Here is a 13,761-nt window from a genome sequence, read left to right on the forward strand (position 1 = left end):
GGTGTGGTAATTCACAGTAGGGTTATCCTTCCTGGATGTTGATGTGAGCTTGTAAGGTCACTTTTCTTTTTCAGAGGAGTTAGGTTCATAGGTCGTTGTTTATTGCAGGGTGAAAGCAACATTCTAGACTAGAGAATACTCCTTGGTCCCAGGGCCCCAAGGTATCATAGCTGAAGATAGGAGGGGAAGCCATATACAGCCTTTCAGGCCACTGGTTCACAAGGCTTAAAGACCTGAAGGACCATAGAGTCTTCTAGTAAACTGCTCAGAGCAATAAAACTTGAAAAGAAAGTGTGCCAAATAGGTAAGTGAGAGGACCGTGCAGTACCATTCTGCCTGTTTCCAGGTGTCGGAAACAGGTTCCTTGCAGGTTATGATGTCCTCCTGGAATCCTGACTCTTCTTTCTGAAATGCCCTTTAATCAAAAGAAGTGAAGAAATTTGTTTTTATTAATGAGTAGAAGAACTGAAGAAAAATAATCATTTCAACAGGAAACCCCTTTGATACATAGGTCAGCCAGTCTAAACAAGAATTCCTATTAAAATGTTAGTTGAGTTCCTCTTATATGTGATTTACTTATGAGAAATACTTCCAGGAAAAAAAGATTGACTGAGACTAAACTATCCTGCAGGATATCCTAGTAGGGTGCTGAAAAGATAGAGCTAGGGAATGATAATTTGTTCGTATAGCCTGTGGCACTGTCCACTTTCTTTCCTTCCCATATGCCATTTCCAGAAGCATTTCACAGCTGGATATTCAGGTGACTGTCTGTATGCCCGTTCCAATGTTGTTACAAGAGTGAAAAGATTTCCTGGCCAAGGATTACCTACATTACAAACAGGCATCTGCCAACTGCTTGGGCTTTTTACCTGCAAGGTAAACTTGAGAGACTGACAGCTCAGCTTCAGTTCCTCCCAGCTGTCCATAGCCGAGAGTAGACTTTTGTACTCTTAGATTTTGGACTACCAGAAAGCTTAGAGTTCTTGGCGCTTTTTTGTGTGTGTGTTAATTCATAGTTTTTGTAATTATTTCTTTATCTATTGGCAATTTCTTTAGCGGGAGCAGGGGAAATCCTACCTTGGACCAGAATGGGCTCCTTGAGAGTCTGGTTTTTATGATACAGCCTTGCCAGGTACCTGTGAATGTCTTGGAGTCCTGAGAAAATACTTGGTTCTACTTGACCTTCAAGGGTACAGATTTCAAAACCCTCAGTTTTTTTACATTTGTTGAGTTGTACTAGCTTATCTGTAATAGCTTGCAACATACCCATGCTCCCTTCAGGAAGGGCAAGAAAGACGTTTTAGATTTCATGAGTGGGCTTTCAAGGACAGACTGTCGACACACAGTCAAGAAGAAAATGTCCCATGCTGCTCATTCAGCAAGTGTTTCTGGTGCTTTTCTAATTTTGCATGCACTAGTGTACAGGCAGCGTGGTACCAAAAGACGTGACTTTGCAGAGTATCTTCTCTTAAGCAGAGGGCCTTGCTCTGTTGCTGTCAAAGTACAGTATGTCAACCTCTTTGGAGTCCTTACTACTACTGTCTGCTTTGTTTGCATCAACCTGTTCACAGATCCGTATGGTGTTAAGCGCTTTTTAATACTGCTGACTCCCCAGTGGCACTGATGAGGTTCACAACCTTAGCAGAAATCCCGACTCTGCTGTTACCACTTGAGTTTTCATCAGTAGTTGGTCATCCTGCGTATAGACCTGTCTCCTTGTTTGTTCTGTTCAAAGCACCAAATTTAGAACAAAGCTTGCATCTATACAGTTTCAACATTTATTTTTCTTTCTTTATAAATTGAGCATTGTTAAGACAAGATTTTTTTAACATTGGTCACTTCTGTGAAACAATAAATTGTTCTTTGTCCATATGAAATCTGAATTTCCAATGTGGGCAAGATAAACAAGCTCTGGTTTGTTTTGATAGAGATTAATAAGTTGCTATTGCGAACTGAATGTTTGCATGTTCTGGCAATCCTGATTTGTAGATTAACTTCTCTGACTCATTAATGTGGCTTTTTTTTTTTCCTTGGCTATGAATGAACAGCACAAAATGTTCTGAAGTGTTGAAGTAATAGAAGTACCCCTGATCATTTTATATGGGTCAAAAAATTTACTTCTGTGGTTATTTCTTGTTCATCATGCACAAAATAAGGGTTTTTAAAATCTCTTTACAGGAATGATATTTTTGTGTTCCTGTTGAGCACAAGAGCTGGAGGCTTGGGCATTAACCTTACAGCTGCAGATACGGTAGGTGAAGGTTGCAAAAGTAATACAGAATAAAAAATCTGCTTACTGATGTTTAGTTTTCAGTATAAATATTTCTTTGCTTTTCCTGCCTCATATGCTTCCAGCCACCATGTTTCCCAAACTGCTCATCTCCTGCCTCCCAACCTCACAATTTATGTAGGAAAATTGGTCTTTCTGTGTGAAGTTGGTGCTCTTAGCCACACTGATCAATATTTTTTTAGTACTGCCGTTAACCATGAAATTGCATAACCTTGTTTACTTTGCTCATATTTACAATATAGTATTATCTTGATGATAAAGTTGTAGAATGTTGGATGCTTGGTAAACAATTTTTGGTTGCAGTTGGAAATACCTTCCTTCTCCCCATGCGCTTCAGGACCAACATCTAGGAAGGAGTTGGATGACTGAAGGGGTCTACAGATGCAGATGATACTTTCATACAGTGAATGCTGTTTCGTGTATGACTCTTTGCTCTTAAGGTCACCTTTTCTTCTGTGCACAAAGGAATGAAGCAATGTCTCTAAAAGTATGGAGTAATTTGTAGTTGAGTATCAGCTAGGCAGGAAGAATAAATTCTTCCCCCGCTACTCAGCCAAGGTGTAAATTCATACTGACTTCAGTGAACTGCAAGGATTTGCACTCTGGAGCAGCCACTGCTAATCACTAGGGAAGGAATACTGACCTACATGAACATTTATCTCTTCAATAACAGCTATTCTTGTGCTTCTAACCCAATACCTTGTGTGCACACAGATTTGGCCTCAAGACAGACTGTAATCCTTAGCCACACAAAACTGAAGGCCTCTGAATCAAAAGTACTACATAATTTCTGTTTAAAAAACCCCAGCATATATTGCTGTAACTTAAATCAGAAGAAAGCAAGTATATGTAGGATTTTTAGAGTTGAAAAGTTCTTTTGATTGAAGTGGCTTCAACAGAGGAAATAAGCAGGCAGAAGCACAGGCGTGCTCCTGCAGGCTCCTTGCATGAGCATTTTTAGTTCTTTGGTTTTGTAACATTCTAAATACTTTACTGTGCTATCTAACATTTTTTCAGTGTTTTTGTTTTGTATGCTTACTGTGCATAAAGTACTGTTGGAGTGATAGGGCAATATGAATGTAATGTGGCATTTCACTTTATTGTAGTAAAAGCACTAAAAGTGTTAGGCTAGACTTGACTTTATCCAGGTTTGAAAGAAAAAAAAATTGTAGTATTACTTTTTGTGTTAAATTCTAAATAGATGGGATTTTCTTCTTAGGGTAAGTAATCTAAAATGGGTTCATGATGTGGTTAGCCTATAATTCACTCCATGATGGTGATTTAATGTGGTGACAAACTTAGGAATTTTGTGCCTCTGAAGGAGCTTTGTTGAAGAAGGTATTAGATTTTTCTGTGGAAGTGGAAACATTCACAGTGTCAGTTAGTCTGAATTAATCTGAAATGCAGTGGAAAAGTCTTTATAGGACTGGGCAAAGCTGTGTTCCTACAGCCTGCAGTGGGGTGCTAATTCTGTGATGTGTATAGCAGAACTTTTATTTTTATCCGTATATTGGATTTTTGTTTTTTTTAATCACCAGGTGCTCTAAATGTATGGTTTTATTTAGTCCTTTCTGTTCTGGTGTTCTTTTACAGGTGATTTTCTATGACAGTGATTGGAACCCAACAGTAGACCAGCAAGCCATGGACCGGGCACACAGGCTGGGTCAGACAAAACAAGTCACTGTGTACAGGTTGATATGTAAAGGCACCATTGAGGAGCGCATCTTACAAAGGGCTAAAGAAAAGAGTGAGGTAAGAATAAAGAAGTTATCTGGAAAAAGAAGTTACAGAAATGGTATCAGAAAACATGTATCAAAATGAGTAAAGAAAAAGAAAAAGTACTGCAGGGAGACAGAAGAGAAACCAAAAGGGGAATGTCTTTGTTCAAATAAACAAATCTGTGTCCCTAATACAGCAGCATTACAGCTACATTATATGAACCAGGAAGAAGCTAATTATTTACACTATGACTTAATGAAAACTGTTTCTTATGATGCAATGAAACTACTCAGGCTTCTTTAAGATTAGGGCTTCTGTCTTTGCTGTGTCAGGGCTACTGATTCCTCTCATGTTATACTGTTATGCCACAGCTGAAGTTTTTTTAAAGAAGTTTGGAAGGTAATCCAGTGAAAATTATTTGAGGTGCAAGGGTTGCCAGAAGAGCTCAGTGTCCTGCAGCCTGAGGCAGTAAGTGTATGAGAAACTTGGCAAGAAAAAATGAAGCAGATTCACTTTCTTTGGCAGCAGTAGGTATACTATATACAAAATTCAGATGTTTTGTTTACTCAGGGTTTCTTTTAGCTTCTGTCTTAATTAGATGCTGATCATGGTGCTGCAGCAACTGAAGCATCTCCAGCTGAATGCATTCATGTTTCCCTTGTTGAAACTTACCCATTTTCTCTAGGGTATTGAACTAGAGTCACCTGATATCAGCCTGAAAATAAAGTGTAGTCTTTTTGCTGGTGATCCAAATCACCAAAATTGGCTTAGGCTAAAGCTTGTTCTCTTTTGCTGAGTTACAACTCTTCTTTGGGTTTTGTTTGGTTTTATTTTTATATAGTTGCAGTAATAGACATTGAGTGAATTGCTTAAACTGAGACGCTGACTCAATATGGAGATTTAGTTTTGTAGTTTTCAGTCAAGGAGACTAAAAATGTTGTACCCTATAAGAATGATCCTCTGTGCAGATTACTTGAAAAATTAGACTGGTAATTTATATCTGACAGGAGCACTGCTTTATTATTTTTTTTTGTTCAGCAGTATTTTAATATTATTATCATTTGTTGTTTATTACATGGTGCTTTAGAAGTGCAACTTTGCACAAGGGATCACAATTTTCTGCTTTCTAGCTCAGTTGCTTCTCATATTCTGTACACTTATTTATACTCTTAATAAATCTTCCCTGAAATTTTGCTACTAACTTTGGTATGATAGAGAAGTTGAGTCAATTCTGACTTAAACACACGTGTGCTGGTATCTTTTTTTGGCTGGTTTTCAATGAAGGGTACTGAGAATGGCGTATGGCTGCTTTGAGTAATTTTGCCTTTTTTTCTCACTTGGGTTTTTCCTTCTAGATCCAACGCATGGTGATTTCAGGTGGCAATTTCAAGCCTGACACCTTGAAGCCAAAAGAGGTGGTCAGCCTTCTGCTGGATGATGAGGAACTAGAAAAGAAACGTATGTGAAATTTGTGTTGCAGCATTTTCCTAATCTTCCACTTCATTAGCTTATGAAATCCATGTTTTTATCTCTACAAATACATGTATTGCTGATAACAACTTCTGTTTCCTGGCTCTTTTAGTATTGCCAACTCTTGTTAGTACAAGCTGGTTTCATATCACAGCTGAGCTGAAAGATGGAGTTGTGCAAGAGAGACATGATGATGTGATAAAGTTTTCATTGGCACTTATTCAGGATCATTACATTGTTCCTGAATGACAGAGTTTTGACAAGAATTATGTAGGCCCTGACAAGGAAAGTATTAGTAAAAATGCTGTATTTCATCATACTTTTGAAGCTGTATTAGAGGTATAAGAATTTAACTGTAAGACTTTTCAGTAATTTGGATACAAATAGTTTTAATACAGTAGTGTTTTCAGTGTGTGTTAGTTTTAATACAGCTGACTTTTCGTCACAGTTCTGTTAGAACTAGAATTTCTTGTAAGATTCACAAAAGGAGATGAAATATTTTGCCAGTGGTGACAACTTTGCCTTTCTTTTCCAACAGTGCGTCAGCGTCAAGAAGAGAAACGACAGCAAGAGGAAACAAATCGTGTGAAGGAACGTAAACGTAAAAGGGAAAAATATGCTGAAAAGGTACTTTGATGGAAAGAGGTTGCTTCTGTTAGTGATAGAGCCGCAAGAGCTTCAGGCTGACTATTATGTGGTGTGGAAACATTTTATGCAAAGGCAGTCTAATGAGTAATGCCTTCTTCCCTTCACCATTGAACATCAATCTGTGGCACTTCCTTACACAGAAGAGGGATCTTACAAAACACGTAATGCATAGTTATCTGTATTCTAATATCATTAGCAACTTGAAAAATAAGGAAGTACTGCATACCCAAACAACACTGTAGGTCACAAGTAGTGTACAGACAAGAACTTGAGGACTCGTGCTTGTAAAAAACCAAATTGATCAACTGATCGTTCTATGGCATGTAAAATGGTGACTTAATCAAGATTTTGTTGTGCAAGGACAGAAAGGGAATGTAAATGAAGCGCCAAATGCGGATAGAACCCATATAGCTGTGAGGCTTCTGTGGAACCGGGAAAGATCAGCTTGTTTAAAAAAGATTATGAAAACTAGTTTGTGAAAATTCTAATTTTTTGAGACAGGGAGGCTTTGCATTAATTAATTGGAATTTTGTGTAGTGGTAAAGAATTTCAAGTTCACTCCAAAAGGGTTGTGGAAATCAAAGTAATTCTGTAAGAGTAATTCTCCCATCATTCCAAGTATTTTAGGAAGAAAAAAACCTCTGAAACCCTACTTAAGGAAGGAACCTTTAAGGGATCTCATACTGTGTCCTTCAGAAACTTGTTTTGGGAAATTCTGGACATGACATTCCTACTGCATTAGATGTTGAGATTTTGGATTGCTTGTCCTGTTTCTTTTTTATTGTCTTTTTCATTCCTGGTATTGTTTTATTTATTTCAGAAGAAGAAGGAAGATGAATTGGATGGGAAGAGAAAGAAGGAGGGCATGAACCTTGTGATCCCATTTGTTCCCTCAGCCGATAACTCCAACTTGTCTGCTGATGGGGATGACTCCTTCATTAGCGTAGACTCTGCCATGCCCAGCCCTTTCAGTGAGGTAAGACTCGCTGCTGCTTTAAGTGAAATGCTATTTCAATTGTGGCCTTAAATCCTGTAGGATTCTTGCTTTCTATTATTTTAGCTAATGTAGAACTTTGAGTATGTGGGGAAGTGCGGTGTCTTAAGGGTGAACCGTGGAAACGAAAATAATTTATTGAAAATGTAACAGCTGCTAATAAGCTGCCTTACAGCTCCTGTGTTACTGATGTTCCGTTATTCTCCTCTTCATTTGCTGTCTGCCTCCCTTCTCTTACAGCGAGTTCATGCCCTGACCCTCTTACCTGAAATTTTTCCATTCCTGCCTGCAGTCACGCTTACTTTCTTCCTACTTTCTTCTCCCTTTTTCCTGCCTTTGTCTTGCTCACATTTATAATCGTGAGCCTTCTTCCATAGCAGAAACAGTCTCTGCTCTTGAACCAAACAGTAACCCTCAAATAGCTCCTTATCATTCAGTTTCTATATAAGTACTCCTCACTAGTCTCACCTACCTCTCCGTCTCTGCTTCTTTCCTTGTTTCTGATTCTGAATCAGTGTGTTTTTTCTCAGGAATTTAAATTGTAAATTCTCGGGGCACGCATCTTATTTTCCTTCATCTTTTTGTAAAGAATTGCAAACCCATTTTGGCAGCAAATATATTCTGTTCTATAGATTTCTGTGTTGTTCTGTTCTCCTCTTGACGAAGATTTTCATTATCAGTAGTAGTAGCTTAACAATCCTATTGTCTTCACTCTTGCACTTAAAGATACACTGCTGAACAGCAGTTTTCTTAAATCTCTGCTGAGTCCATTAGTCTCCTGCTTCTTAACATCTATTGTCATTAATTGAAATTAAGTAGCTCCTGGAGGTCTTTACTGCTGCTCAGCATGTAAATAGAAGGTGTGGTGTAATTAGGCATACGGTGTCTCATACTGCTAATGTCACAGAGAGAAAATGAGAGAGAACAGAACAAGTACCAATTAATCACTTGTAATTGTATGTCTTTTAAAGATCTTCCTATGTTTGTACACTTCCCTTTCCTAACCTGAGACGCTAATGGCTTTGTTCTCTGTCGTGTTTAGATATCCATCAGCAGTGAATTACATATGGGCTCTATCCCTCCCGATGAGAGCAGTAGTGATATGCTTGTGATAGTGGATGATCCAGCTTCTTCAGCGCCTCAGTCAAGGGCAACGAACTCACCTGCTTCCATTACTGGCTCCGTTTCAGATACCATGAATGGTCAGTGCTTTTGCCTTGACTTATCACTAACATTTACTAAATATCGACTTTGTTACGGCTAGGTGATGTATTTTCTGCATTTTAACCAGAGTATACGTATGGTTGGCAAGATCTGGGATAAAATTGCCGTTTCATTAAGTACTTACTTCTGATTTGATAGGAAATCTGTTTATAGTCCCTCACTTACCACACTTTTCCTCTTTTCTGTGTTAGTTACTCTTCAAAGTTTTGTCCTTTGTTCCTGTGTTAGAGGGCTCTCCTTCCATTATGTGCATATTACCAAATTACAGACAACCACAGAACTATTAATCTCTAAGCTTTCCCTTGAATTTGCTGTTGGGCTAATAATCAGTTCTCTGTTTCCGGTGGGTGATTGGAGCAGCTGTAAATTTTAAATAATGGCAAGTGTTTTTAACTACCATAGTCTTCTCCAATGAAATAAGTGGAGCCATAGTTCTTGGCGAGTTTCTTCAGAGATAGCAAATGGAGGAAACTTCATATCTATCTTCAAGTAAGAAAACAGTTCATCCTGAAGTAGAACCCAGAATCCTCCACCTAGGTGTGGGCTGGATTCATAATAATATAGGTAGTTGGAGTTAATAAGATGTGGTGAATGAAAAGTGCAGGCTTGTAAACATAATTTCTTTTCATGGGGATCACTGCTTGCTAACATTTAATGTAAATGTATCAGTTAATAGGAACAGTATTAATGAAAATGGTAGGTAGCTATGATGCTGTATTCATTTGTGAGTCACCTGAAATACTATAGCAGTTATTGTTTTAACGTTCTTTTTTTGTTAAGGTGTTTCAATGCAAGATACACCTCTCTCTGGGAGAGGCCAGTCGGGTCGAAGCCGGGGTCGTCCTAAAGGTTCAGGCGGTGGATCAAAAGGTGGCACTGGGAAAGGCAGAAGCCGGAAATCGATAGCGGGAAGTGCAGCTGCAATGGCAGGTGCCAAAGCAGGGGCAGCGGCGGCCTCTGCAGCGGCATACGCAGCGTACGGGTACAATGTCTCTAAAGGTACGTGCAGAGCAGAACTAACCACATGAGTTTAGGTGATTGTTGTTTACAGCCTGTCAAAATATCGATAAAAAGTGTTGTGTTGTTGGTATTGCTTGTCCATGATATTCTGAGATCCAGGCAATACACAATGTGACATGGTAATGGTGTGAGAGGATAGCCGGTTTCACCACAGATGACCTTGAGAGGCTAGTCCTGCAGAAGCTTCATTTGCACTTTGAATTATCTCATACCAGATATTTTTCTTCTTTTTTGTTTTTTATTTTGGTGATCAGACAAAGTGGATAGTATTGTTTATCCCATAGGTATGGCTGTGGCTTTCCTGTATTGCTGTCACATTGAAGTTACAGCATCAGGTTCCAAAATGTGCTAAACTGGTGGTGATGGAGCTTCAGCTTTACACCAGCTGAAGGCGGCTCAGGGTATAACTGCAAGATGATTTGTATCTTAAGGACATCCCTCTTCATTAAACTCCCATAAATCATGAATACGGGGTGGTATTGGGACTGATTGTTGGTATATGGTTTGTTGTTGAAAAGCCACAAATGGAATAATATGCTCATATGGTATTTGATTCTCTCTTCTGTTGCTAGGCATGTCTGCAAGTAGCCCTCTACAAACAGCAATTATTCGGCCTTCTGGACTTGCAGATTTTGGACCTTCAAGCGCCTCTTCTCCCTTGAGCTCCCCATTGAGCAAAGGAAACAGTGTTTGTGGGACCCCCAAAAGCTTAAACCTGACCAGCAGTCTTATATCAGAAACTCCAATTCGGAAGCAAAGCAAAGGTGCCCATGCCTCAGGTGGTCGGTAGTAATTTTGAACCCTCAAAGCTTGTCTGAACTGCGTTGGCTTTCAGAGTAGACCACCCTGCCAGTTGAAGGCATGCAAACGAATGCCTTGTTGCTGTCCAGCATGTGTGTGGAAAGAAAATCAAAGCACAATGGGAGTGGGTGGTTTATGTGAGCACTTTGATTATGTGTATTCCAAAAAACTATCTCTGCAGACGCTGCGAGAAGGAGGGAAGGGAGTCTGGGGTAACTGGGAGAGTGTCAGCTTGTGTTTTATTGACACATCTGACGAAGATTCCCAAGAAAGTATCCAGCTACTCCATGCAATATCCTGCAGCTGTGCGTGCTTGAAGTCACTCTTGTAGCTTGAGGTGGAACCCAGCATCAGTTTTATCCTATGAAATCAGTATCTGAACTCCAGGAGTATCCTGTGGAGTCAGAAGACATTTCCATGCTGGCTGCTGGTCAGTGTATGTGCGGGGGTAACTGGGGCCTAAGCCGAAGATGTGTGATCAAAAAAACTCTTGGGTTCTTCTAGTGTGGGCCTCTGGGTTCTCTAAAGGTTTGAAATGTGGAAGGTGTCTCAGGTGGTTTCCAGGGAATGGACTCTTTCCAATGCCATCTGCCAGGAACAGGTTCAGAGCAGCAGAATACAGAGAGCACTGACAGGCCCAGCGAGAGCAGTGGCAGCGCTGCCTCTTTCATGCAGTGGAAGAAGCCACAAGCCAGTGGTTTGTTTTGCATTTCAGAGTTCTCATCAGCACCTACATCCGCTGTGTTCATAGTGAGTTCTCTCACTTTTGAGGTGTGCGGAACTCCTAAAAGCTTAGAAACAAAGTAGGGCTCTATTTGTACAAATCTCAAAAAGAGGGAAGGCGGAAGTGCCGAGGAGGAGTTTGCTGCTGCTCCTCTTGCTGTGCCATAGCAGAGCGTGGTTCTGCTGAGCTGCAAGGGGAGCAACGAGAAACAGTCCTGAGAGAAAGAGAACTGTGCCATTCCTGCTTCCAGCCAAATCCCATTTAAAAAACTGTCTTGTATCCCAGCCATCCATTGACTGTTCTGACGGCGTGTTTTCCCTTCATCTTTGTGATCATCACACGTACTAGTTTGGTTGAGTTCACCGCAGTGTGCGGGTCCCAGTAGCTGTGTCCCGTAAGGCTGATAGAAGGCAGTGCTGCCAGTGCCCATCTGTGTGCTCATTCTCTGGTTGCTCCTTCCCCGTTCTCAATGCACAAACCCCCCACCCCGCAGCCCCTTGCTTCGCTGTAAGCATTGTCTGCATTGCACTGAGATTTAGGTGTGGGGCAGTTCTTCTGTCTGACACGTTGAATTAAAAAGCTGTTCTGCCAGGGCACTTTCATCCCTAGAGTGAGAAGCAAGTTGAGTTGCAGGTCTGGGCTGTGACAGTGGAAAATGACATTTTTTTTATTGTTATGATTTTTTTCCAACCCCAAATCCTTTGCCTGGCGTCCTACAGTGTGGAGCGAGTGCTTCCTGTTGGCTCTGCCTCTAATTTGCACACCTGAAAATAGCAGAACTCAGCTTAGTTAGATTGATTTTTAAACAGATTTGCAGGGGATAATTGAGGGGGAGATGGTGTTTAATTAACTCCTGAAGACTTCCCCCTTCCCCTCCTATTCACATGTATATATGATATTTAGAGGGAATCAGACAAATGCCAAGCCTTTTTTTCTCTTTGAATGTGCTGTCTATTTTTATAACTGAACTTGTACATATGTATAAAGAGAGATACATCTTTCTTTTACTAACTGGAGAAGAAAATCTTAAATAAAATGGAGTGAGATAATTTTATGTAAATCAGTGTTGTTGTGTTTTTTATGCATATAGCTGTCTGAGTGAGGACTAGGGAAGAGGACGTGGAGGGCTGTACGTCTGGAAATGCATCTAGAGACACCTGCTGCTCGAAGTAATGCTCTAGAGTGTCTGCCCTCTTCGAAGTATCACGTTTGTAACCTTTTCCAGTTACAACTGTGCAACTACCACATGTCTGTAACCACTGATTATCTTGTAATCCATTTTGGAGTAGGTGTGCAGCAGATCACAAGAGAACAGAAGCAACTATAATATGTGTAATTACGTAGCACCTGGCCTATGTTAACTTCAATGCAGTTGATTGTTTTGGGACATAGTTCTCTAAATTCTTTTTTACCTTTTATTTTTTTCCAGTGGCAGTTGAAAGGATTTTTTTGTGTGTAGTCTTGACTTTCAAACTGCTAGACAGATGCAGCGATTCTTAATCCAAAGTGGAGAGAAAAAAAATAATTGGTACCTTAAAAAGATTGCAGAAATGTAAAATGTGCTGTTGTATGCTGTATTTTTTGAAGATTAAATTATTGCTATTTTAAAAACTGATACTATAAAAAGATATTTAAAGTCATTTCATCTTCAACAGAGATACCGAGTAACGTCACACGTTGTGGTGAAAGCAGTGGTAGCCTGTCTGCTTGCAAAACTCGCAACAGGCTAACAAATTCAGGAAGACCTAATGTAGCAGTGAAGTAAAGGAACTGCTACGTCGTATCCAGTTTCTGCAAAAAGTTTAAACAGATGCAGTCTTTGCATTGCGCACCACAGAAGAACTGAGATTCTGTGATAGTATTCAAGGGATTAGGAAGAATTCATGTGATGGCTGTTCTAATTACTCGATTTGGGGAAGGAAGGAGAGCTAGAAAGGCGAGGAGTGTGTTTTTTTGAGGAGGTGGAGGTGGTCTTGTGATCAACACTCTGGGGAACGCTTCTGCTGAAGTGACTGAAATGGACGTGCACACGGAAGCTTTGTTCTTCGGAGTTTCAGTCTGAGCATCTTTTCACTCCGTGTTGTGCGCTTGTCTTACAGATGAATGGGAGGGAAAGTCACTTTCCTTTGAGGGATCAAGGTATTTGCTAGTGGCAGAGGCAGAATATTGAATGAACTGGTTTGTGTTTTAAGCTGGAACGGTGAAATAGATGTCAGTATGTTTTGGGGGATGCTGGGAATACTGTGTGTTCCTTATACTATTTGATTATAGCAGTTTACTCACCAATTGCCACAAAAGTGTTAAGTACAGTTCACTGATTAATACTACTTTTGAAGATATTTAAAGGTGATAATTTTCTCAGGTCCTCTGGGAAGTCAGGACTATTCGGTGCTGTCATGTCCCACCCTCACGCACATTTTTGTAGTTCAGCCTACAAGGGGTGTCTAGTTCAGAAGGGTCCCCAGAACACCTGTTCTTCCCACTGCCACACGTGGTCAACAAAGTCGTCCCAAGTGCTGACAAAACTAAGTCTTAAAGACCAAAAACTGCAACTGCAACATGCTTTTGGAAGAAAACAAGAGCGATTGAAATGACTACCTTCTCTCAAAAAATGCCGCAGGGTATATTTCCTTCTGGCCTCTAATGCTGAGTTTAACCCTTAAGCATGTGGCCAAGGCATACCAGCCAGGCCACTGATAAAGTTATGAGCACCAATGCTGTTTGCCTTACATCATCTCTCTGGATGTGGTTAATGGTCAGCACCCTAGAGGATGGCAAAACCAAGCAAAAAAGCTGGGGAAGAACACAGACAAAATAACAGAAGCTAAATGATGTATCAAAGGAGTGAAAGAAGAGCTCCTTGCTCACCAC

At 40.2% G+C, this 13,761-nt stretch overlaps 1 protein-coding gene across 1 annotated transcript in view; it reads left to right on the forward strand.

The window, feature by feature from the left end:
• INO80 (INO80 complex ATPase subunit) overlaps positions 1-11,950 on the forward strand; it is a 66,328-nt gene extending 54,378 nt beyond the window's left edge. The window contains exons 29-36 of the mRNA XM_064462526.1: positions 2,179-2,251; positions 3,884-4,042; positions 5,365-5,467; positions 6,018-6,106; positions 6,948-7,103; positions 8,164-8,323; positions 9,126-9,344; positions 9,938-11,950. Of these exons, the coding sequence (XP_064318596.1) occupies positions 2,179-2,251; positions 3,884-4,042; positions 5,365-5,467; positions 6,018-6,106; positions 6,948-7,103; positions 8,164-8,323; positions 9,126-9,344; positions 9,938-10,155 (1,177 nt within the window). The 3' untranslated portion in view covers positions 10,156-11,950. The remainder of the gene's footprint in view (positions 1-2,178; positions 2,252-3,883; positions 4,043-5,364; positions 5,468-6,017; positions 6,107-6,947; positions 7,104-8,163; positions 8,324-9,125; positions 9,345-9,937) is intronic.
• Positions 11,951-13,761: the final 1,811 nt, after the last annotated feature.

The sequence above is a fragment of the Phalacrocorax carbo genome, chromosome 10, assembly GCF_963921805.1.
Source record: "Phalacrocorax carbo chromosome 10, bPhaCar2.1, whole genome shotgun sequence".
Classification (NCBI taxonomy): domain Eukaryota; kingdom Metazoa; phylum Chordata; class Aves; order Suliformes; family Phalacrocoracidae; genus Phalacrocorax; species Phalacrocorax carbo.